General features: G+C 39.5%; 8 protein-coding genes across 8 annotated transcripts; 6 read left to right on the top strand and 2 right to left on the bottom strand.

Annotated features, from left to right (window-relative positions):
• Positions 1 to 23: 23 nt before the first annotated feature.
• Positions 24 to 5,897, top strand: TOT_040000814 (conserved hypothetical protein; the record flags this gene model as incomplete). Its single annotated transcript, XM_009694453.1, has 3 exons — positions 24 to 3,251; positions 4,251 to 5,507; positions 5,547 to 5,897. The coding sequence occupies 3 exons, from the start codon at positions 24 to 26 to the stop codon at positions 5,895 to 5,897; spliced, it is 4,836 nt and encodes a 1,611-aa protein (XP_009692748.1).
• Positions 5,898 to 7,678: 1,781 nt separating this feature from the next.
• TOT_040000813 (hypothetical protein) lies at positions 7,679 to 7,933 on the bottom strand (the record flags this gene model as incomplete). The annotated part of the gene is made up of 2 exons (XM_009694452.1): positions 7,679 to 7,830; positions 7,930 to 7,933. 2 exons carry the CDS (start codon positions 7,931 to 7,933, stop codon positions 7,679 to 7,681), a joined length of 156 nt encoding a protein of 51 aa, XP_009692747.1.
• A 63-nt stretch (positions 7,934 to 7,996) lies between these two features.
• Positions 7,997 to 10,594, top strand: TOT_040000812 (uncharacterized protein; the record flags this gene model as incomplete). Its single annotated transcript, XM_009694451.1, has 1 exon — positions 7,997 to 10,594. The coding sequence occupies one exon, from the start codon at positions 7,997 to 7,999 to the stop codon at positions 10,592 to 10,594; it is 2,598 nt and encodes an 865-aa protein (XP_009692746.1).
• Positions 10,595 to 11,223: 629 nt separating this feature from the next.
• On the top strand, positions 11,224 to 13,487 carry TOT_040000811 (uncharacterized protein; the record flags this gene model as incomplete). The annotated part of the gene is made up of 2 exons (XM_009694450.1): positions 11,224 to 12,481; positions 13,393 to 13,487. The coding sequence occupies 2 exons, from the start codon at positions 11,224 to 11,226 to the stop codon at positions 13,485 to 13,487; spliced, it is 1,353 nt and encodes a 450-aa protein (XP_009692745.1).
• A 19-nt stretch (positions 13,488 to 13,506) lies between these two features.
• On the top strand, positions 13,507 to 15,474 carry TOT_040000810 (uncharacterized protein; the record flags this gene model as incomplete). Its single annotated transcript, XM_009694449.1, has 1 exon — positions 13,507 to 15,474. One exon carries the CDS (start codon positions 13,507 to 13,509, stop codon positions 15,472 to 15,474), a length of 1,968 nt encoding a protein of 655 aa, XP_009692744.1.
• An 878-nt stretch (positions 15,475 to 16,352) lies between these two features.
• Positions 16,353 to 17,192, top strand: TOT_040000809 (conserved hypothetical protein; the record flags this gene model as incomplete). Its single annotated transcript, XM_009694448.1, has 1 exon — positions 16,353 to 17,192. The coding sequence occupies one exon, from the start codon at positions 16,353 to 16,355 to the stop codon at positions 17,190 to 17,192; it is 840 nt and encodes a 279-aa protein (XP_009692743.1).
• Positions 17,193 to 17,604: 412 nt separating this feature from the next.
• Positions 17,605 to 19,755, top strand: TOT_040000808 (uncharacterized protein; the record flags this gene model as incomplete). The annotated part of the gene is made up of 9 exons (XM_009694447.1): positions 17,605 to 17,626; positions 17,901 to 18,089; positions 18,216 to 18,337; positions 18,481 to 18,545; positions 18,670 to 18,772; positions 18,897 to 18,965; positions 19,131 to 19,232; positions 19,347 to 19,427; positions 19,561 to 19,755. 9 exons carry the CDS (start codon positions 17,605 to 17,607, stop codon positions 19,753 to 19,755), a joined length of 948 nt encoding a protein of 315 aa, XP_009692742.1.
• Positions 19,756 to 19,948: 193 nt separating this feature from the next.
• Positions 19,949 to 24,673, bottom strand: TOT_040000807 (DEAD-box family helicase; the record flags this gene model as incomplete). Its single annotated transcript, XM_009694446.1, has 7 exons — positions 19,949 to 20,847; positions 21,085 to 21,729; positions 21,976 to 22,776; positions 22,896 to 23,751; positions 23,821 to 24,036; positions 24,173 to 24,447; positions 24,562 to 24,673. The coding sequence occupies 7 exons, from the start codon at positions 24,671 to 24,673 to the stop codon at positions 19,949 to 19,951; spliced, it is 3,804 nt and encodes a 1,267-aa protein (XP_009692741.1).
• Positions 24,674 to 24,932: the final 259 nt, after the last annotated feature.

The following is a 24,932-nucleotide window of genomic DNA, read 5'->3' as shown; positions in this document are numbered from 1 at the left end:
GCCTGGCTAGGAGAGGTCGATATATGACCATCATTGTAGGTATTATATGTTTTGTGATATTCCAGGTCATCATAATATGCTTTTTAATATTTATAATATCTTACAATGGTAACATTTTTGTAAAATCCGGCGAGGCCGCTCCATCTAGAACACAGCAGGGCACGAACTCAATCCCCGCCGAGTCTAGTCACGTAGACTCGAGACCCCCTGACCCTAAACCCGCAGAACCTAGTCCGGAACCTAATCCAGAACCTACTTCAGCACATTATGTTTCTCAAGGTTCTACTCCCACGGACACAACACCCCCGAGTTTTATGCCTGGTGGATTTAAACTCCCAGAGTTTACAAATCCAGCCAGTTCAGAATATCGCAGATTATTAGATTTAAGTTGCAATGAGCTCAAAAACTTGCAGCAGTTGGTTGCCAACCATGAGTTTGAGATTTTAAAGCTTAATAGGCTAATTGGTTTAAATGAACAGAAAGAAAAGCTAAGAACGTTGGATGATCTTATTGCAAACGCTTGCGCTTCTCCGGCCGATTGTGATAAATCAGCTAGTTCTACATCTCAGTCGTCCAAGAATGATGCATCCTGTTCTACTGATGTTTTTGCCAGAAATGATGCTTCTAGTGCTACTGATCCTACTACCCAAAGAGATGCTGGTGTTTCCACTGACATCTCCTTCAGAAAAGATGCATCCAGCTGTACTGAAGTTTCAGTCAGAAAAGATGCATCCAGCTCTATTGAAGTATCACCCAAAAGAGATGCCTCTAGTGCTACTGATGTTACTTCCAAAAGAGATACCTCTAGTGCTACTGATGCTACTTCCAAAAGAGATGCTGGTGTTTCCACTGACATCTCCTTCAGAAAAGATGCATCCAGCTGTACTGAAGTTTCAGTCAGAAAAGATGCATCCAGCTCTATTGAAGTATCACCCAAAAGAGATGCCTCTAGTGCTACTGATGTTACTTCCAAAAGAGATACCTCTAGTGCTACTGATGTTACTCTTAAAAGAGATGCCGGTGTTTTCACTGAAATATCACCCAAAAGAGATACTTCTAGTACTACTGATGTTACTTCCAAAAGAGATACCTCTAGTGCTACTGATGCTACTTCCAAAAGAGATGCCTGTGTTTTCACTGAAATTTCACCCAAAAGAAATACTTCTAGTGCTACCGAAGTTTTAGCCAGAAAAGATGCCGCCGTTTGCACTGAATTTTCCATCAGAAAAAATGTAGCTAGTTCTACTGAACCACCTAACAGGAAAGATGCCTCTAGTGCTACTGAAACACCTTGCAGAAGTGATGCCTCTAGTTATACTGAAGTTCCTTCTCGAAAAGACGTTGCCTCTTCCACTGAAGTATCATCCAAAAGAGATGTCTCTTGCGCTACTGACATCGCTTTTAGGAAGGATGCCTCTAGTTCTACTGAACGTTCTATTAGAAATGCGGCTAGCTCTACCGACGTTTCTGTTAGGAAGGATGCATCCAGTTCCACTGAAGTTGTATCTAGAAAAAACGCATTCAGTTCTACCGAACGTTCTATTAGAAATGTAGCCTGTTCTACTGACGTTACTATGAGAAGAAATGCATATAGTTCTACTGAAGATTTAACACCCGTTGCAAGTTTTAGTGTGGTTACTGAGAAGCCTGTGAGCGCCCTAGAGCCACAAACAGCCACGACGTTTACACAGCCGGAGAAGCCTGTTATACAGGTTTCTGTGCCTGTGGTACAAGACTCAGTTCCACCTATTGTAGTTCCTAGAGCGCAAGACGCACAAGTGACAGTGACAGTACCAGTTCAGCCTAAGGAAGCAAAAGAATCTCAGCCCAATGTAACTTCCAAAGAAGCTCCCAAGGAAGGACCTAAACCTTCCCACGTTTTACAGACTCCTTCAGAAGAGCTTAAAGAGCCTCAGCAGAAGCCTTCTGAAGCTAAAGCAGCTCCTACTCCTCTAGCTTCAGGCCTTAAAACGCCAGCTTCCCCTGATCACGAGCATGTTGCAGCTCAGGCTAAAGAAGCAGTCCTTCCTGTTTCTGAAGCCGCAGCTCCAGCTTCGAAGCAGGCAGAAACCCCGGTACCTAAGGTTGCTTTACCTAAACAAGTTCCAGAGGCACCCAAATCAGCAGTTCCTAAACCTGCTCAGCCCAAGGAGAATATACAGTCTCTCCCTAAAGCTGCACACCCTATGGAGTTTCCTTCCGCTGAAGCTTCTAAGGAAGAAACTAAAGTTGCTCAACCTAAAGCTGCCCAACCCAAACCAATTAAGACTGAGCCTCCAAAGACTCAGCCATCCGAGCCTCAGCCAACCGAATCTGAACCCACCAAAGTTGAAACAGCCATTTCCGAACCTGTTGTACCACAAACACCTCAACTGATCAGTCCCGAACCACCTGTGGCTCAACCAAGTATGACCGAAGATGCTTCCAGCAACCTGAGAGGTATAGGCACAGAAGAAACTACACCCGTTGTTTCAGTTCCACTGATAGTTCCATTGCAGCCAGAATTTGAAATTAAGACTCCTGTTGAAGGTGAGTCCAGTTCTTCAACTCCTTCCGAGTCCGAAATCACTGATTCTACAGCTTTGAATGAGGAGAGAGTCGTAAGTGATAAAGTTGATGGTTTAGCCAGTATTAGTACAGGAAGGCGCGAATCGTATGAATCTACTGAATCAGGCACTGACTCCTACACAAGTGACGGCACTTCATTCCGTATTGATACAGCTGACATTGAGTCTATTAGTTCCGGTAAAGTTGAAAATGAGATTATCCCAGGTGATTCAGTTGAGGAAAAGATTGATAATTATGACGAACTAATCTCTCTTTTAATTTCTGAACCTGTGAAACAAGATGAGTCCTCTGAAATAGCCGAGAGTAAACCGATTGAATCACTTATGCCTGAAGAACAATCTATTCAGCCATCTGCCGAATCTGTTATTTCCAGTTTACCTGAACAGAAAACAGTTCAAAGCTCTGATGTTGAGGATTTCAGCAAACCAGAGGAGTCTTCATTGCCTTCAACTGAACATACACCAGCACCTGTGTCTGATGATCTGACAAAAACAGACGATGTGGATAAGGCAGAGACCGAAACACCTGTAATTCATCCAGCACAACCTGAGACTGCACCCGAATCGGTACCTGAGATTAAAGAACCTGCGGAATCACAGATTGTACAGGTATCTGTACTTCAACCTGTAACAGAACCTGTATCCGTTACTGAGGAGACTACTGAACCTCAAACAGCACCACCTGTATCTGAAGAACCCACTAAGCCTGAACCAGAAACATCTGTATCTCAAGTGTCCTCCGAATATAAACAAGAGTGTGAGCCTCAACCTGTTTCAGTGCCCGAACAACAACCTGACTCTTACAGGTCTGAATCTCCAGTAGATCAAGATTCAGCATCGATTAGTGAAGATGCCTATGTCACTCAAGATACTGTGCCTGCAACACAACAACCCGAAGCTGAAGTGGATGCAAAAGACACTTCCGAAGGTGAATTCGAATCTAAAGACGATACCGTTTTTGAAGAACCTGAGGAAGGAACCATATATGAAGAGTCTACTGAAGCTCAACGGGTATCAGTACTTGTAACGGAGTCTAAAGAATACGAAGAAACAGTTAAAGAATCTGAACCTGTTTCTGTTCCAGAGTTAAGCTCACCATTTACTCAGGAAGAACACGATCAACTGGAGCAACAGGATCTAGATCAGCAACAAGAAATTGAATCAAAAGATCAGGAACCTGTTACTGAATATACTACAACTCAGACTGATCCCTCTGAAATATCAATGTCGCCTGTTGATAAAGAAATACAACCTGTAACACTGTCAACTCTTGAGGAACCAATTTTAAAAGCTGAAGAAGTTACTCCATTAGATTCAGAATTGACTCTTGAACAAGAGAAACTTCCGGATAAAGAAACAGAGGCAACTTTAGTCTCTGATACAGAAGAATCTGGTGTGGCATCTGAAATAACGGAAACAGTTGATCATGCAGATACTGATTTGGGTTATTTAGATGTGGGCCAAGTATCAGGTCAAGCAGAATTAGATACACCTTCTGATACAGAGGATTCCAGTAAATCACCCATAGAGTCAGTTTCTGCTGATACTACTGATCTTACACAATCCGATTTAGTTAGTTCATCCTCTGATCCTTCCATATCTCTTCCTGAGTCATCTGAATCAGAAACTGCCGATTCACAACTAAGTGTTGGTGAATCTGAAGAACCACTTAAAGAAGCTGAGCCTACTGTAACTGGAGGAGCTGATGAATCTGAATCAACTGATCAAGATACAACACCTGTTTTGACTTCAGCTACTCAGGATCAAACATCTAGTGTTACATTAACTTCAGCTACTGACTCTCAACCAACATCTGTTTCTGTAATTTCTGAAGCTAAAGAAGAATTAGAACAACAAACTAAAGAATCACAACAACCAGACGCTTCTAAGACTGAGGAACCGGTTAAAGAATCACAACAACCAGACGCTTCTAAGACTGAGGAACCGGTTAAAGAATCAGAACAACAAACTAAAAAATCAGAACAACAAGCTGATGAAACCAAGTCTGAACAGCCTAAAGAATCACAACAACCAGACGCTTCTAAGACTGAGGAACCAACTAAAAAATCCGAAGCTGCTCCTACTCACACTCCCACTACACCTGCCCAGCAGTCGAACCCTAAGCTGTACACAACAGATCCCAACGACAACACCAAGTTTGTTGAACTCGCCACCAATGCCTACAGTGTGACTCAGAATGGCGATATCACCACTTTCACCATTGGTGACTCCGCCAACTGCACCAAGCTGACGTTCGAAAACGTTTTGATGTGGCAGTACGATTCCAGTAAACGTGGCGGCTTATACCCCAAGACACTGGATTACAACCAGTCAAGCAACGTCCTGGTTCTCAAATTCGAAGGCTTTGAGATAACGTTTGAAAAGGAGAATGGAAACTGGGTGTACACCGAGGCCGATACGTCAAAGGCTGCTAAACAAGCACAACCTGCTAAACAAGCACAAGAATCACAACAACCAGACGCTTCCAAGTCTGAGGAACCACCTAAAGAATCACAACAACCAGACTCTACTATGTCTGAGGAACCTGTTAAGGTTGACGATTCTTCAGAGCCGGCTAAAGAGGCCGATACGTCAGGACAGCCGCAAGACCAGCTACCTGTTACTGACCCAGGTGTAACTGCTTCTGTTCCAGAGGTAACTTCTCAGCCACAAGTCGAAATAACTGCCACTGTTCCTGAGGTAGCCGGCCAACCATCTACGACTGTACCAGAGGTAACTGGTCAACCGACGACACTAACAGAACAGCCAAAAGAAGAAACTAAACCAGTTGCTGAACCTGCACAACCATCAGAGGAAGCTGAGCCAGTTCCTGTTACTGTGCCCGAACAATTACCGGCACAACCGACGACAATTCCAGATCAATCCGCGCCACCTGATCCTAAAGAAGAAATAGCCAAGCCGCATGAAGAATCTAAGCCAGTACGACAACCATCAGAGCCACGTGCTTCTGCACTTGAGATGAAAGAAACAGCTCCAGAAGTAGCTTCACAACCACCTTCAGGTGCCACTGAAGATAAAACAGCTGACGTCGATTCTGCTGATGTAGGTCAGGATTTCACTCTCGTTATAGATGCTACTGATCATGATGCGACTAAGTACGTTGTCACAGTAAGAGATGCTAATACCACTGAGTATACTATTAAGAACGGAAATAATTGTGTCGAAGTTCAATTTAATGGAAAACAGGTTTGGAAATATGATAGTAGCGATGCCAACGCTAAATATCCTGCTTCGATGAAGTATGATAGTAAGAGGAAAAGGGTTCGAATTAATTTCGGAACTGAGATTGAAAGCTTTTCAACTAAATGATAGGTTCGGAGTTTAGGGTTATAAGGGTTTAAACGGGTATATCATTCGCAGTCGTTATACACACTGAGAGTGCGTTATGATATATATATATCGCAATTAAAATGTATATTATTGTAGGCATATTCGCCTGGTACCATGTTGTAACATTGTTGTACTTTGCCTAATACGGTATCCCTGAAGGTCTCACACTGACCGAAATTAAACTTGTTTAACCCACGATGTACTAAAGCCGTTTGAAACTGCGAAACTCACGAAACACACACTCTGTAATGTGACTTGCACGGGCCTGTACCGCCCAGTTACATTATAATTTAATACACACTTATATGTACACTTTAGTTACCACCATCCATGGTCTGTAGGTGCAAATATTTAGATAAATACATTTAGAAAGTTACATTGTGGGCCCGATGAAATGTGAACCTAGAAAAAAATGTAAACACATACATTTGTCTAAAGTTAACATATGTCGCATAAAACATCATTTTAAAGCCGGAGAAGTTGTATAATTGATATTGAGTAAAAATTAAACAAGGTAAGCTAGCGGAAGGATATTCGCCCTATAATGGAATCCACATAAAATCTGGTTTATATCACTTCTTAACTTACACATCGTATCGAAAATATCATATAATAAAAATGTGATTATTATAAAAATATACAAAAATATTAATCTAGTGTTTACAAGAAATTGGACATTGAAAATCCATGGACAGCAGTAGATTAGGATAAATGCCCTATACACTTCTTTCAAAGAGCCCTATTCGTGAGAAATATTTTATAGAAGCAATTCGTACCAATAATTAATTAAAAAAGAGCCTTTGAAAACATGATTTCGTCTTAATTACTTGTTGCCCCCATGCAACAACATGCCTTTGTTCAATATAACACGTATACTTCACACGAGTCAAATATTGATGATTTAGATTAACATTTTGTCGCTAGAACGTCCTAGAGTGTCCATTTTAAGCTGATTATCGAACGTATTTCATTTTTGTGGGCAATTTATACATATATATACATATAACGAGCTCTATATAATCCTGTTAATAATAATATCTGTGTATTAAGATAGAATAATATCTCTATTTCATCAAAAAATGTATGTTGTTCGTTTATTTTATGTAAATAGGTTGTTTCAGTAAATGATTCTTAAATTTTATTAAAATTTTTAAATTAAGATATCGTTCGAGATTAGACAGTTCAATAATCAGATGGGATGTGTAATTAATAATTTGGTAACATAATTGATATAAATTAGTTTAAACCCAATGTACTTAGGGGTTCTGTTGGCAGGTATAGCAGCGACACATAAAAAACACAGACCCAACTAGTGTTCAGCAATAAGTTATTATAACTTCTGTGGCTTCTGCGAGACTACTGGTAATTAAGTTACTGTTTGTATTACTGACATAGATGGTTATTGTATGAATAATTGCTAACGAGACTAAGCCACGAAGTGAATAGAGACCACCAGATGTTTACATTTTAAATTTAGAAGCTCTAGTTAAGCACATTGCTTTGAATAGTATACTTGAAAAAATTGCAACAGATATAGGGGCTTATTAAACGTTAAGGTCTCAAATAAGGCAACATTAGAGCCAGCAGGAATGTGGGTTATTTTTATCCATCTCTGGCACATAGCTTAAATCTAGTGAGCCCCTGATAAATAAATACATTTATATATATATTGATAATAGGCCTATGCCGTGAAAGTTGGAAATTTTCTTAGGTAATGAACTCCAGAAACTCAATGGTCAGTTTTTAAAGATAGTAAATGATTAGTTAGGATTCTGAACAGTTTTATATCCTACTCTAGCATTGAGCTCCAGAATATACCGGAGCATAGCATGCACTAATATTTTATCTAAATTATATACTATTTTATGGCAACTCTTCACCCCCAGCCCTGGATCCCGCTCCTTCCTGTTGCCTAAGTTTTCGTTTTTCTCCGATTATGGCTAGTTTATGTACAATAGAATACTTACGGTTAAAATACACGTCATATAACCGTTTTATAAGTTTTACTCACTCATATTTGATTTGATTCATATAGTCTTTCCAGGGGTTGCCCCGAATTCAACTCCTGGAACTTTTATATGGGTTTCCATGGATTTAACACACCAATATGGATACTTGTAATTTTTTTGGCTTTATATCGCAGTAATCTAGTGGAATCCGCGGATACCGCGGCCCAGATTGCACCTAATGAAGAGCAAAAACCAGGTATGATTGTTTTGTCACTTTCGCCTGAATGGAACGATTCCTCATCGCAGGCGACATATCCTCAACCAAATCAAGCCTTTCAACCAGTAACATCGCAATTATCGCAACCTGGCCAAGCTCAATCAGGGACATCGCAAACCTCGCCACCTGAGCACCCTTTACAAGTGACCCAAGAACCTGTAATTATAGATCCGGAAAATTTGACTAAAGAACAACTCGTTGACTTGCTTGTAAAATATTGTGCAGATTTTACTGAATTGAAATCTCGCTTTGATTATTTGAAAAACTTGACCGAAAGGCTATCAAAGCCACCACCTTTAGGGGATCAATCTGTTATTCTGAACATTAATTCTAAAATGAGTACGGATTTATTTAAATACACTAAAGCAAATAATGTTGATACGTATATCCCACGGGAAGGTTTTAAATTTAAGCTGGTAAGACAATACAAGGAGGTCTTGTGGCACACTCTAAATCGGGCACTATACGCAAATAAGGTAGATGTATATGATTCTGCGCCTTATAAGGTTACCAAGGAAGACGGAACTGAGGAATTTGTTGATAAACACAAGGCTATTATTCATCACTCTGATGGTAAACAGTCTGAAGTTTTGTTCACACTAGAACCTGAGGATAATGTATTCCTAGTTCAACTTGACATTGGAATCAAACATTCGACTAAAGCATTTGTCTATAAAAGAAATCCAGTTTTGCATCGCCAAAAGTTTATTTGTAAGCCCGAATTTTTATTTACAAAGGTATGGAACAATGGTAGGGTGGTTTGGCCTCCTGTACCTGATCCCTCAAAGCCGGAAGAAGAAACACTCTATTCCAGAAAAGTTTTAATAGACAGTAGTGATGGAAGTCCCAGGTTGAGAGTGTTCTTTTATGGAGCTAATGAGGAGGACGACGACGATGAAGCGGACCCTAACTACGTCATTGTCCCCAATCCTAACTTGGCCAGCTTACAGGTTTCTAGACCAACGGACGTCCAGCCACCTTCACAAGATACTATGGCCGTTGTTTCACCTCAAAAGGAAACAGGCGTTAAACCGGCTCCCACACCTGAAACTGCATTTTTGGATAAATCAGAATACCCGCCAGAAATTAAGTTGTATGAACCCTATCCTAGCGATACCACCAAGGTCATAGAGCTCGATCAAGACAAATACATGGTTGTTAAGCCAGAAGATAACGTGTTTAATTACCAGTTTAAGCCTGAAGTTAAATGTAATTTTCTGGCATATAACACCACTCAAGTTTGGTACCACGACATCACTTTACACAAAGACCCATATGCTTCATGGATTTCCTACAGACACCAAAATAGGATTTTTGTATTTGCGACGAATCTATTTATATTCGAGAAGCAGTCTGATGAAAATTGGCCTGGTAGACCTCTGTACATTAAATTTTATGCTTACGACCCAATAGAAAACTTAAACGACTTAGAGATTAACCCGACACAATATGAGTTGAAGGATACACCTGTATCTAATGAGTTTACATTTAAGTTTAAGGACAATGTTAAGTGTTCTGAGGTGAGGCATAAGGATATTGTGATATGGTCTTACAACAAGAGTAGAGACGGAACCAATTTCCCTAAACATGTGGTGTTTGTGGAGGACACTACAATCACTGTTGTACTTGACGGAAAGGAGTTTACCTTTAATGCGGATGGTTCCACTCCACAGGCTCAATTTACCCCAGTCACCGAAGCAGCTCCAGCTCCTGGGCCTGGCAAGCCAACACAGGAAGGCCAAGAAGCTCAAGCTGCAGTTTTGACTATGGACCAATTACAACAGTCAACTTCTCAAGCCGCGGCTCTAACTAAAGATGGAACTGCTCAGAAAGAAGCTAGTGTAGACATCCAACTTTCCCTAGACCACGATGAAGGTGAAGATGTAGATTTCTGCCTTCTTCAGGAACACGATCGTAATGTTGGTCAGACCACACCGATCATGGGTTTGATTGCTGAAGGTAAAGTTCCCTCCGACGATGAATCTAACCCTCCTCAGACTAAAGGCACTACGCCAGATGGAGTTGAATTCTCAGACGTCAAGTTGCCCAAAGACGATGAGGATAATGAACCTGTATCTTCACCTGTAACGGCACAAATCCAAAGAGCTGGTGCGGTTGCCCAACGAGCTCAGCCCCGTACCATTTCTACCTCTGCGCTCACAGCCAAGGCGGCATCAGCCCAACCTGGATCGACAGGGTCTTTAAGGGTGGACTTAGATTTTGTTGATTCTGAAGACGAGGAAGAAGATTTTGAGCTTATTAAACGTAAACTGGTTCCTAGTCAACCTAAGAAACAAGTTGAAGGTGCCTCTGAAGCTACAGCAACAAAGAAGCCTGACGCGGGTTCTATGGTCACTGGCCAGGACACAGTTTCACAATCTATACCTGAGTCCAATCAAACGCCAGACACAACTACCGATAATGACCAAGACCAATTTGAACACCGCTAACATACATCTTAACAACATCCAGATTATATATTCCTTGTGGATTATTGACCAACACAATATATCACCTCGAAACATTTCAACCCTAGTAGAGGATGATGGTTTAAAGACACACCTAATGTTGGTTTATCGTCTGAAGACGGAGGCTTCTAAGGAAATTAAAAGAGGAATCATATAACGTATCGTGGTTTAAATGTAGTTTTAGGTAATTTTATTAAAATGTATTTTACATATTACCATAAATAGCTACAATTTATGTTGAATCATTGCACAAGAATAGTTGTAAATGTCGTATGCTAATTAATATAGGCATTAAACCATTATATAACTGGTGGATCAAGTTTAAATAATTGTAACTACTGTTGTATCCAAATTTGGGCAAAATGTGTAAGTGAAAACACACACCGACCAATTTATAGATCTAATGTGTAACTTGAAATTACTCACACATCTGGCTGTTATTATGCCTAAATGTTACAGAATCCATCTCTGAATCTGTATCCCAAATAACTCTCGTAAGTTTATTGCCATTTATTAAATAATGGTATTTGTTTAATTAAATACCGTTATAAATAACCCCATGGTTATGGAATCTTACATGGATTTCCAGTATGTTTATGATTTAATCATGTATGAACCTACCTTTTAAGTTTATTTTTATAATTTTTTATTTCTTATCTCGAAATAAACAAAATATAGTTGTTTGTGTAGGTAATACATATCCAGGCGGCCAAAATGAAATAACAGATTTAATTTTACAAAGCGAGCCTAGAGGTCTAGAAATTGTTACAGAGGGTAGCACTGGACCCAATGATGCCACCAAATACAACTTCAGAAGGGTTGGTGAAAACGAAACACATTATATATTTAAAAAAGGTGTAAAGTGTACTGAGGTTAGGGCCCAAGGATCGACCGTGTGGAAGGTTAAAAAAGGAGGCTTTTACCCAGGTGCTGTTAGCTTCTATGAGCCGGATGAAATAGCTATTAATTTTAGCAATGATTTGATAGTTTTATATTACAGGCGTAGTAAATGGAGGTTTCGGGAAGAACTTTTAGAGAGCGAGATAGAATCTTTAAAACAGCCTCCAAATTTAAATAACACAGGTATAGTTCTCAATATTGGTTCTATAATAAATGGAGATTTATTTAATTTTATTAGAGAGGAAAATTTGGACAGTTTTACACCTAAAGAAGGGCATTTTTTTAAAATACTTAGACAAAATAGGTCGATGATATGGAGCACCACCAATCCGAATCAATACGCAAATGCCATACACATATTGTACAAAAAATCGGCTTTTATATCTCAAGTCAATCGAAGATGGAAGATAATAGAGTTTAAACCTGAGCCCGAGTATCTTGAGCTTGAAAACAATCTAATTACTCTTGACATTAAACAAAAAAAGACCACTGACTGCATTAAATTTGGGGTGTATCCTGGGTTTATTAAATTCATTGCTACAAACATCAACATATTCAACAAGATCATAGACGGTTGCAATACCATATGGGAGCCTAAGAATGGAAAATATTCCAAAACAGTAACCGTTAAAACAACCGGAAAGGGCATAAAAACAGTTAGAGTATTTAACATTGATGACGAGATTGAAGATATAGAAATTAAGTTTCAGTTGGTCGATGTTGATATTAGTAGAACGGAAAGCACTGCAGAAATTGATTATCAGGACAACGGCTTTTCAAAAATATATGAACCCAAAGATGGCTTCTTTTTTAAAAGCATAAATGAGAAAGGTGACGTAATATGGAGATCAGAGGAACTATGCGATCATGGTCATAAAGTAGAAGTAAGGGAAGTTAACGGCATCAGAAAAGCTTATATTTATGTATATGAGGCAGGCGTTATAAAAAAATATCAAAATGAAGGAGTCGGTATGCCCTGGGATGAATTCACTTAGCTTAGGGATATAAATGTCAGAATATCATACATATGACGATAATGGCGATGAATATAAATATTATTATTCACAACTGATCCAAACAATCCTAATGATCTAATAAAGCTCAGTAATAGTGCCTAAGAGTTCAATAAATAGCCGAGAAACAAAAGCCACTTTTAAAAGTGTTAACTGCACTTTAGTTAACTGTGAGTAAATTGTGGCATAAAAACACTGTAACTTTAACTCCTGAGACTATCAGATGCCTGTTTCATGGATAAATAACTACAAGATATTCACGCAGTTGGGATATGGTTCGTAGGGGATAAAAAAGGCCATAATGGGAATTATAAGGGCACCTTTTATGTTCTCAAAATTTATGAAGGCTTGATAGAGAGAGCAACCAACCCGGTAGGCGAGTCGGCTAAATGGGTCCTAATTTTAGTGCTGGCTCTGGTTTAATTGCAATATATGGGCTTTAAGGATGTAATTTGTAACATAATTGTAACATATAAAGTGTTTTAAATGTAGTTTTAATATTTTTAACGTAATGTAATTTGAATATAGATATTTGAGAAATAGTAGAAACTGTCTAATAATTTATAATTTTGTAAAGATTTTAAGGTATTATATGCACAAAATGCCCTAAAATATATAACTAATTTATTATATACAGTGTGAATTCAAATATAATGTACTAATTTGTATAAAATCGAATTTATTAATTTTTATTTAAGTGCGCTGATCCCCATCCGTACCTATCTAAAATAAGGAATTGAGTGCTAACAAAGCCAACAAATTCACTAAATTTGGCACCAGTATGGCTTATTATTTAATTACTGATGGATAATGGCTGGAATCTCACGGAAGTAAATCATTGAATATTTTGTATACACTTTTTTGTAGCTCCCGGCGCTGGTTCCTACTCTCCCAGCCCCGCCTCCCTAATGGGACCATATCGCAAAAATCTTAGTACAAATGAAGATTTATGTATCATATAAATGTGAAATGTGATTCATTATGAATCTGTTGTCATGGTATGAAGCATTGGCACTAGTGCTTCTGTGGAAACTCGATCTATTCACTTGCATCGAGATTAGTAGTTCCAGAGTACCTGCCGCTGAGCAAACCCATCAATTTCTCTCTGCTCAGAACAAGAACAACAGTAATAACAGGTACTACGGCGGCAGATACGGACACCGTCACCACAGAAGATCTAGGTATCACGTAGCCAACAGAGGAAAAATCCCTCCTGAACCTCCTCCGCGAATTCACCCTCGCCTACGACCTCGAAATTATAGTAGTTACGAATTCGGAGGATACGGGCCGACACACTTCAGGTCCGACCATTCATCAAGTTACTCAACATACGAAAACGATTCATACGACGGGAATTTTATATCACTGGACATCTCTAGAAACTTTAGCAATGAAGGATACACGATATCATACGAAAATGACTTGATTGTTTTTAGGTCCCGACCCCCGTACTTGTTCTCTGATGTGAGGCACGGCCACAACAGGCTGTGGCAGTACAAGGGTGATGGATACCCGAATATGGTGACTTACAGAGAAATAAACGGGAGACCTAAAGTAGATGTGCACTTCCCCGGCCCACCTCGTCGAACCGCAGGAAAGTACCGCCCACCCGGCTTTCTGTACACCAACCGAGACTTCGTGCCCAGCCAACAAACCTCATCGTTCCGAGTTAACGTCCCACACATTAGGCCTACACAACCACTTATCGGCCAGGACGTGCTGGAGTTTGAGCTTTTAACAGTTGGGGACAAGGTCGTGTTGAGACCGAAGCTATATCCATCAACTGGGGTGAGCAGTTCAGTTTTAATCACAGTAAACATTGACAGGTTCGAAAGCACAGATCAACTCATGTATACCTACGACCCTAGAACAGGAATACACAGTCTCAAGGCTAGGGAGCCTTTTTTAATTAATGAAATACTGCAGAAGGGTCAAATCATTTGGCGCGCTAAAGACAATAAATATGGTGACAGGGTTATTTTGAGGTATGATGAGGACGGCAACCCAAGGTCCAGAGTTCTATTCCCAGACTGGGCAGTGCTTGGAATGCCTCCACCGTCTCTGCAACCATTTCAAGTTCCACAAGATACTTCCTTGAAAACCGACCCACAGTCGCATGAATATTCTCCACAGACTGCACATTATGATTATGAACACCTATTTAAAACGACCGTTCCAAAAAATGAGACTGCTCGAGACGAACAGAAAGATCATTCAGAAGAACATCCTCCACACTCTACTGACCTTCCTCCAACTATTGATACCAGTTTCCAGGTCCATTCAACCCCTCCCCTTAAATCCGCTGACAAGAAACCTTATGAACTCGACTTAAATAACAGAATCCAGACAGATCAGTTTGAATACAACTTTGATTCACAGAGCAAGACCATGACATACATCGGTAAATCCCTGTACAGGTTTTCTGCTGTCAAGTACGGTGCGAATGTTTTATGGAGAACTGACATACCTGCAGAGTACGCAAACAAGGTCATCGTGAACGGTTATGAACACCGTGGAATGTTTATGCTTTCCATATTTTTGGACGCTTGTGTTAAAAGATTTTACAAGGATGAAAGTGCCCCTTGGACTGAGTTCGATACAACCAAGCCAAACGCTCTTGCCCTGAATGTTTATTCCAATTTTGAAACGTTTTTCTACACTGTCAGGACAGCAGGAGTCTATAAAACATATACTGTCAAGGAAGGTTTTAAGTTTTATAAGGTCAGGTTAGGTGATCATGATCTTTGGGAAACAACCGACACTGAAGCATTATCAAGTAAGGTTGTCACTGAGGGCGATAACAGGGTAACTATACATTTGGATAACGAGAAAATTGTCACTTTTGCTCGTGTACGTCATGGCTGCCACGGCTGTAAAGGCTTTTTCTGCGGTTTGATGACCTGCGGACTTTACAACTGTTGTTGCAAGTCATGGAGAGAAGTTAAGTAAAGGTTGTCACAGGATTATACACCAAGTGGTACAAATTGGGCTTGTTCTGAATTATGGTATTACAGTTTCTTATTGCTTAGTGTTTTGGGATGTGTTAATCACACACTATCACTGATTTAAAATTGCCGTTGTTTTAATAACTGTTCACTCTTCATGTATCATAATCTTAACACACTTTAAGTTTTATGTACCACTGATCTAATGTAGTTTGAAATACCGAGATATAGGTTGGAATTTCAAGGCTCTAACTCACATCAGCTCTTTAAATTTATTTTACACTCATAAATAAGTTTAAAGGGATATGACCATTTATAAATTTAATGTCATAAACTCACTATATTCATCTCCTTAACTATTACATTGATATTTAATCGCAATATATTGCCAGTCAACAATACAACTGTCGTAACATAAATTTCAACACCCCGAGATTTAATCGCAGATACCTTTAACTCACTCAAAGGTTTATTAATCGTCAAAAACACAGGTACACACTAGTTACAGAATATTTAGATCTACTTAATTTATTCACTTATTCTCTCGAATGTGTGTGAAACTGCCACAAATTTCTGCTAAAACACGAAGAGCTCTTCGGATCGCTCTATTTATTTAGGTTTTATTTTATTTATTTCCATTAAGAATTATTAATTCGTTAGCACCCTGCCCCATGGCTATCTTTTTTTCTTAAACCTGGCTGGATATGGCCTGGATACGCAGTGCATCCCTTCTGGAACCATGGAATCTATCTGACTGTCACTCAGAATAATCCTAAGGCCATCGAACAACTAGTTCTGTAAAAGTCGGAACTTTGTAGTTGATGTGTAAAGAATAGTTGATTACTCGACCAGACGTTAACTATCTGTTACACATCTAACTGAATGAATATATTTAGAGCGGTCAATACTGTTTCGTATCGACTCTTTATATTCTTGTTGTTCAGTGGACGGAATCTAGTGGAATCCCGTGGATCATCATCTACTCGTAAATCCGGTACAGGTGGAACAGCTACACCTAAGAGTGGTACTCAACAACAATCTACTCCAGCTGCCAGGACCGGCTCCCACCAACCCAGTGGTCAATCTGCTAGTAGTCAACCCGCGGGTGGAGCTAGTCTAACATCTGGTAGCGCTCAAGCTGCTAGAACTGGTACTCAAGGCGGAGCTGGATCACCAGTTACCACTCCACCAGCTAATGAAGGTACTGGTACAAGTCCAACATCTGGTGGAGGAAATCCAGCCAATCAACCTAACGATCTTCAGACAAAATCACCTCAAAATAGTTCTGAAGAATCAAAATTTGAGGAATACCACAATCATATTAAACTTTTCAAAGCTGATCCTAACGATAACACCAAGACTATAGAACTTACTACCAGTGAGTATGAACACAAATTTGACGTTGACGAACATATATACACTTTCAAAGATAATACTAATTGTAGTTTAATTCAGATTGAAGGTAAAGATTTATGGAAATATGGTTCTACAACACCTGATACGTCCAAATCTAATCCCTCCGAAACTGATACCTCTAAATTTAATGCCATGTACCCTAAAGGCATGTCGATTGAAGAGCAAATCATATTTATTTATTTTGATGGCCTCACAGAAGTTTATTCTAAAAAATCCGGAGAGTGGAATAAGTACGGGAAAGTAAATAAAGACATATCCAAGGAGAATCTGGCCAAGAGCAGTGATCCAAAGAAAACGGGAAATTAATAGGAATTTGTTATATAACAAATTGTAGTTATAATCTCTAGAACAGAGATGGTAACGATTTAAACCGAAATCAAGGTTTATGTAAGGTTTTGAAAACCTAACCTTAAATTAAGGTCATTTCACAGTAGGTGGAACCACTAACAACTTTGTTAGGTTAATATACAAGTTTCAATCGTATAAAAATGCTAAAAAATTGATCTATTGTATTTAAATATTAATTATATATTATTTATAGAGTAAATATGAACTTATGGACTTATATTAGTCAGAAATAACCTGTAATTTCAATGGTGTAAACATATTATTTTAACATCATTTACGTATATTTTGTAACAATTTTAACTACAATTTTTTGTCTATAATAGTTTTTAGCGGTAAACCTAACATATAATATATCATATTTTAATTATAAATGTATTTAAACAAACCTTATAGTTAAATTGGGTCTGAGGAATGTGTAATTTATTTTTTTTATTACTTTGTATTTTACACCTTTTCCTTTATTTTCCACTTATTTGATTATATAGTTGATGTATTTTATTTTTTATTTCTGTATTATTGGCCGTTTTATAGCAGAAGGTTACTTGTTTTCATCTGTTAACAGTTTTAACAATCACACTCCAGTTAATATTTTCAATTCTTATAAAAATAATAAATTAAATAGCATTATTGGTTATAAACCATTTGAATTGAATGGCTATTTTGAAGAATCCGATGACAGTGAATTTTTTACACATACCCTCCACGATACGGGAGACGGTTTCAACAAACAGAATAAGGCTAAACATGAATCAAAACCGGTTAAAAGAATCTTCAAATATGACGAGAAGCTGATTATCGATAGAAGCATCAGTAAAAACATTAAAACGCGCTACAAATTACAACAGTTCCCAAAAAGTAACACCATATATGTGTACAATTTACGCATTATACCACTTAGATAACTAACAAGTAACTATATGACAGCTATAAACAGCTAAACAGTTAATAGTTGCCACTATATTACCACTAATTTGTCCATAGAACAGGGAGTTACCAGAGACGGCTCGTACAAGTTCTGCTCCAACTTGAGGATTTGTGGAGGCTCTATTCGAGGGCGCAAATTGTGCATACCTCCGGTCTACGTTAGGCCCGTCATGTCCAGAGTATACACTAGCTCCTATTCTTTATTGTGTCCACGGCCGCTATCTACTGTTTTCCCCGTGTTACACATGTTATTAGTTACTATTGTATATTGTATAGGTAGCTGTTATTACTATTAAATGAACAGTTGTTAATATTCTAACAGGTTAAGATAAGTGTGTTCAACTTCTTAAGGAGCTTGAGTCTTTTTTCAATCGACAAGACCACCAAGTTAGTATCAGCCCAGTTAATTATATTAATTTGTATTAACACACATACAATTTAATAATCATTATCTATTATCAGTAGCACTAGCAGTTACTAACTATTGCTCATTTCATTAATTTGTTCTCAGTGTTATTGATTTGTACTGTGGCACTGGTTCTCTCGGATTAGAATCACTTTCTTATGGTTCTCACAAATGTACTTTTGTCGATATTTCACTCAAGTGTCTCAAAGTTTGTTTATTATATCAACTATTCCTTTTTATTTTTATTTATTTTTTCATAACAAATGTTGATTATCAATTTTTTGCCTTATTTTAGTTGAATTATTAACTTATGGATACTAATCCTTGTTTAGGCTGTTAACTTAAACACCATCAAGTGTGGTTTTCAAGATAAGTGTCGGATAATAAGATCAGATTCAATTGTTTGTTCACCCACTTATTTAATTCAGTTACTTAGTGACTCGTCCAATTATCTGCTCAATTGTTAACTAGCCTATCTACATAACTTGCTTTCCAAGTGTATATTGTTTATTTGCTAGCTGCTAATCTTGTATATGCCCACTTGTAATGCTAACAACTGTTTGTAGGAACTTATAAACTCACCCTATTTGTACAATATTAATGAGAAATTTGATTTGATGTTTGTTGCTCCTCCCTACGAGGAGGTAATATACTCGGACTTGTTGCAGGTTCTTACTTCACCCTCAGTTAAATTCACACACTGTTATATACTTTATCTTAAATAGATTTACTATCACTACCACTGCTACCATTACACATGCATTTATTAATAAATTCTTCAGTACATAAGCGAATGTAAAATATTGAACGATAACGCAATTGTGGTTGTTGAATATCCAAAGGAACTCTCGTTTCTACCTCACGTATCCACCTATCATTCCTACTATACCATACTAACGTTAACACCTCGTAGTGCACACTAACCGTAGTTATCACATTTATATTTTACCAGTAACTGTTTCTATTTCTTATTTACCACTGCCATGTTCTCTTTAGGTCATAAACGATAAGCTTTTTGGTGTCAAGAATAAAAAATACGGAAGGACTGTTATTGCTATGTACCTGTTCAACCCTTCTGAGAACCGCAGACACTTGGTTGAACGCGGCAGGAGGTCCTTCGTCCCCAGGACTGGCAGTTCTAAGAAACTGAGGACTGGCAGGAGCGTCAACGGCGATGTTTTGGTATACTAGTTATCTGTTATTGCATTTTTACTCTGCAGCTACCACTACTCAGTATTTAACACTCACTACTCCCACTCCACATCTCCATGCAACTACCACGTACTATTCAATTTACACAATATTAGTGTACCAATCCATTAATTGTGGTTACAGTATCAGTTATACAACTCCATTATTACTGTCGATTTACAGTCTTCCCTGTCTATGCTTCGTTGAACAGCTGGTTTAGGTACAGTTTGTTTGTTGACTTGAAGATAACGTGTTCCTCTATTGTGTTTTTTGTGAATAGCTTGTATATGTTTACTGTTTTGTCCTGGCCTATTCTGTGTGCTCTGTCTTCCGCCTGAAGATCGTTGTGCGGGTTCCAGCTCTGGTCCATCAGTATAACGTTGTTTGCTTTCGTCAGGTTTAGTCCTATTCCTCCCACTTTCGTGCTTATGAGCATGATTCTGTAGCCCGTATCTACTCTCGTCCGTGCCCTGCTCGTTGACTCCGTGGATCTACTGGTGCTAATCCCAAGTGCTTCTGTGACTGTTGCCTCTTCCTTTGTTAAACTCTCGCTGGCACCCGTGCTACCATGTAAAACTGCCACCTCTTCACTTTTTGTTACCTGTTCAGTTCTTGTTGACTTTTCACTTATTAAAGCTTTTTCCTCACTCTCTAGAGCCTCGCCCTCACTTCCTGTTGCCTTTTCACTTCTTAGAGCCTTGTCCTCACTTCCTGTTGCCATGTACTCACTCCCTAGAGCCTTTTTCTTCAATCCTGCATCTTCCTTCGATCCTCTGCTCGTTGAACTAAACAACTTCAGGATTTCCTCCTTCTGCTTCACGTTCAGCGACCCATCCAGCCGCAAATAGTTGAATATTCCTCTGAGCTCGAAGCACTTTTCTATGATGTCCAGGTAGCTTGTGAACTGGGAGAATATCAGCGCGTTTTCGTTCCTGCTAAGTATCAGCGTCAGCAGGTCGAACATCTTATTTATCTTTGCGCTTTCGAAGAAGAGGTGCTCTTCTATCAGGTACTCGTTTTTCTCCCACTGGTTCCCAATGCTCAGACTCAGTGAGCTTGAACTCGACTGATCACTGTGATCTCTGGTGGCACCTTTGTTAATGGCAGCATTGGCATTAGTGCTGCCACTACCACCACTCTTACTACCATTACCATTACCATTACCATTACCGTTACCATTACCGTTACCAATACCATTACCAATACCGTTACCAATACCAGTATTATTAGTACTCTTGTTGCCAATACCTCCACCCTGATTAGTGCAAACGTTATCACCACTACCAGTTTTATTGCCAGTATTAATGCCACTACCATTACCACTATCACTACCACCTCCCTTAGCGACATCGCTATCCCCTCCACTACAGGTACTACTGCCACTCCTCGATCCCATTTTGACTTCTTTCTTCTTTCTGGGTGCTTCTAAGGCCTTCACCTCCGACTTTACATCCACTTTAGCACCTTGCTCTGTTTCTTGCTCCTCTGATGATCCCAGATCCGAATCTGTATTTGATCTACCTACGTTTGACAGATAAACATTATATATTTCAAAATCTGACAGCGATAACAAATATTGTTTCATTTTTTCCAACTCCTGTTCCTTGTTTCTTTTTTTTTCATCACTTTTCTCCTTCTGACTACTCTTATTCTTATCTGACTGTTTTCCTTTTGATTGTCCTTGTCCCTTATCTTTTTCTTTTCCCTTATTTTTATCTTTTGATGCAAGTACTGATTGTGCTTTTACTACTATTTTTGCTATTTCTTCTATCTGCTCTTCCGTGTAGTACAGTCCTCTTACCAGTAGTGGGTGATTACATATTCTCCTCAGTTGAAATATTTTATATGTCATTTTTTCCGTCGTACTCCCCTTCACTGGCTTCATCACCTCCTTGTCCGGGCTATTAAGGGTGTTTTCCAAGTTATCCATGTCATACTTCGTGTCATCGCTATCGGCGCATGAATTTTCTCCATCTATAAAAGTGCTATTCATCAATATTACTAATGACACTAGTGGTTGTATTATTAGTACTGGCACTAGTAATTGTACTATTACTACTGGAAGTAGTGGTTGTGCTAATAGTAATAAATAACTAACTATATAAGGAGTATTTGCTAATGTTACTGGTAGTAATAGTGGATGTACTACTACTAGCAGTAATCGTAGTAGTAGTATCTACTATTAATGGCATTACCACTTCTACTAGTCTAATTACTTACCGTCGCTGTCTCCCACTCTGCTTTGCTCAGCGCTGGCTGCTCCTGCCAACACTACTGTGTTAAGTGTTCTTGACGTGAAGAACCGCTGATATATCTCTAGCTGCACTCCCACCATCTCACATGGCACGTACACTGAGTTTTTCTTCGGGAGTTCGTTCATCACATTTTTCTTAAGTCTTCTTAGTATAAATGGCGTCGTCAGCTTTTGTATTATTTTGAGGTGTTCGCTGATTTCCATTCTATTCATGTTGCGCTCTATTATGTCGTTTATGCACGTGTATAGTTCATTTTTAATCTTCCCTACTGCTTCTTGGCTTTCTGTCCCCTGCTCACTCTTCGCCATCCCCTGACTGCTACTCGTCGTGTTCGCATTCGTTGTGCTACTGCTACTCGTAGTGCTAATTGCGTTCGTTGTGGTACTTGAGTCTGTTGTGCTACTTGAGTTCGTTGTGGTAATTGCGTTTGTTGAATCTGCTATTCCTGAGTCCGCCATTGCGCTAACTCCCAGTTGACCAGTGCTACTACTATCTACCTCTGCAATCTTTAGTGGCGTGTCAACCACTTCTTCACCTTTATTCTCACTTTCAACTGCCTTTCTCTTCTCACCACTTTCTGTTGCTCCTGCTGTTTTTCCCAGCAGTTCATCCAGCAGTGCGTGATTTTCGTATATCGAGTATATATACTCTGTGTCGCTGATTATCTTCTCTATTGCCTGGTTAATCTTCGAGGACTCGAAGGAGTAGGGCATTGCGAATTGCAGAAGACTGCACAGCTCGTCCATTGTGTTCTGTATCGGCGTACCTAAATTACTCAATCACTCTTAATATCTCTGAGCTACACAATAATACTACTAACACTAGTCAACTAGGGGTTAGTATTATTAGCACTAGTAACAAAAGTGTGTACTAGTTAGGCAGTACTTTGTACCAGTACCAGCATTGCGTACCAATACCAGTATTTGGTACCAGTACCAGCAGTGTGTACCAGTAACTGTAGTAGTACGTAGGCGGTAAGTATGTAGCTTATCTCATTTTCCAGCTGTGACTCACCTGTAAGCAGAAGCTTGTGTCTGAACTCCAGAGAGAATAGCAGCTTCCTGTACATCGCCGTGTTCGGGTTCTTTATGGAGTGCGCCTCGTCGATCACCAGGTACTCGAAGGGCTCAAAGTGCTTCAGTATCTTCACCTCCTTGAACATTCCCAGCGTCATGATGATGACGTAGATCTCACTGTTGTACATTCTCTCCAGAATCGACTCCAGGAGCTCCATTCTTTCCTTGTAGTTTCCGTGGAATATCACCACCTTCGGTCCCAAGTTGGTCCACGTTTCAAACTCTCTCAGCCAATTGTTCATCACGCTCAGCGGCACTATGATTATTGTTATTCCTGGTCTTCTCGTCGTCGGCGTGCTTCCCTCCGTATTCGTGTTCGTATTAGTGTACGCGCTGATCGGCGTGACTTCGTTTTCTGCTCTCATGGCCGCATTCAGGGCTGTATTCAGGGCTGTGTCCAGGGCTGTATTCAGGGATGCATTCAGGGCTGTATTCAGGGATGCATTCAGGGCCTTCGAGTTATTCGACTCCACGTTTGACTTCGTACTCATCGGACTTGTTGATTGCAGCTCATCCGAAGCCGCTGATCCTTTCGACTCTTCAGAGCCGCTTGCTCTACTTGACGGCGTCCCGTTATAGCTGCTTGAACTTGTGTTCGGCGTGGCACTTGTACCATGTATGCGATATATGTACTCTAGAAACACACACACTTGCGCCGTTTTACCCTAAACGCCATTATTTGCTGCATTCTACTTTCCATGCCTCCTAGCTACTACGCCTACTTATCCACCTACCAGTCCCATCTCATCTGCCAGTATTGCTGATGCGTAGGGCACTTCGTGTACCACTGACAGCCAGTGCACTCCGCACTGCTGATAATTTTTAAGCGCCTTGAACATCTTCAGGTCGCTGAACTTCCTCAGGTCTCCGTGCGACTGCGTCGTCTTAATGCAGCCTATGTACTGGTCCAGACTCGTGTTAAGTTGCTGTTGAATCGACGTTTTCAGCTCCTAATTTAATAAGTCAATTCCTGCCGTAACTACTTGATGCACACTCAATACAACTCCTTTTAACTCAGTTCTACTCCACTAACTACCACTTATCCGGTTTAGTGCGATAGCTGTACTGCATACTTATCTTCCTTACCTGTGACGTTGTGTAAAAGTTTTCCAACGAGTTCAATTTTGCCAACACTTCCTTTTTCAACCTCATTTCATCTCTGGACTCCGACAGCTTCTCTCTTTCGGGGCTGTTATCTCTCCCATCTGACACTTGTCCCCTTCCTACATTCTGCTTCTTCACTGTTTTGGGTGTTCTGATCGCGTCGCTTCCGTTACTATTCGGTCTCTCAGACCCTCTCTTCTCCTCATTCGAACTCGATTTCGTGGGCGTTCGAACCTCGATCATATCATCATCCGAGTCTACACATTCAATTAGTCGCGTTCATGTGTGTGTAATTCTATTGTTAGAAATGTGTGAAATCTACTGAATAAATCTCATATCACATCAATAATTAATTTTTATTTAGTGGCCACCTGATGAGGATATCATTCTCTTTAACTTTCTCCTTTTTCTTCCATTGTTACTGTTGGCGCTGGGAATACCACTGTTTTGGGAGGCATTAGGGGCACTATGGAGTGAATCCATGGTATATTTTACAACAATGTTAAAAATTTTAATTATCTTTTCAATCCCTCAATTTTTGAGAGGATCTTGTTCGATTGTTCCGTGAGTATGATACAACTAAACTATTTGTAGAGACAGGTAAAAAACCCATTAAATTACAATAAAAGTTCATAACACATATTATTCGGTGCTTGAAACCACAAATTAATCGAAATGTACATTGATTTATAAATAGATGCTCAAATGTGTTGAGTACTTCCCCATCCATATACATATTCAA

The sequence above is a fragment of the Theileria orientalis genome, chromosome 4 (assembly GCF_000740895.1).
Source record: "Theileria orientalis strain Shintoku DNA, chromosome 4, complete genome".
In the NCBI taxonomy this organism is placed as follows: Eukaryota; Apicomplexa; class Aconoidasida; order Piroplasmida; family Theileriidae; genus Theileria; species Theileria orientalis.
The sequence above is the reverse complement of the archived record's forward strand: the minus strand, read 5'-3'. Positions and strand labels throughout refer to the sequence as shown.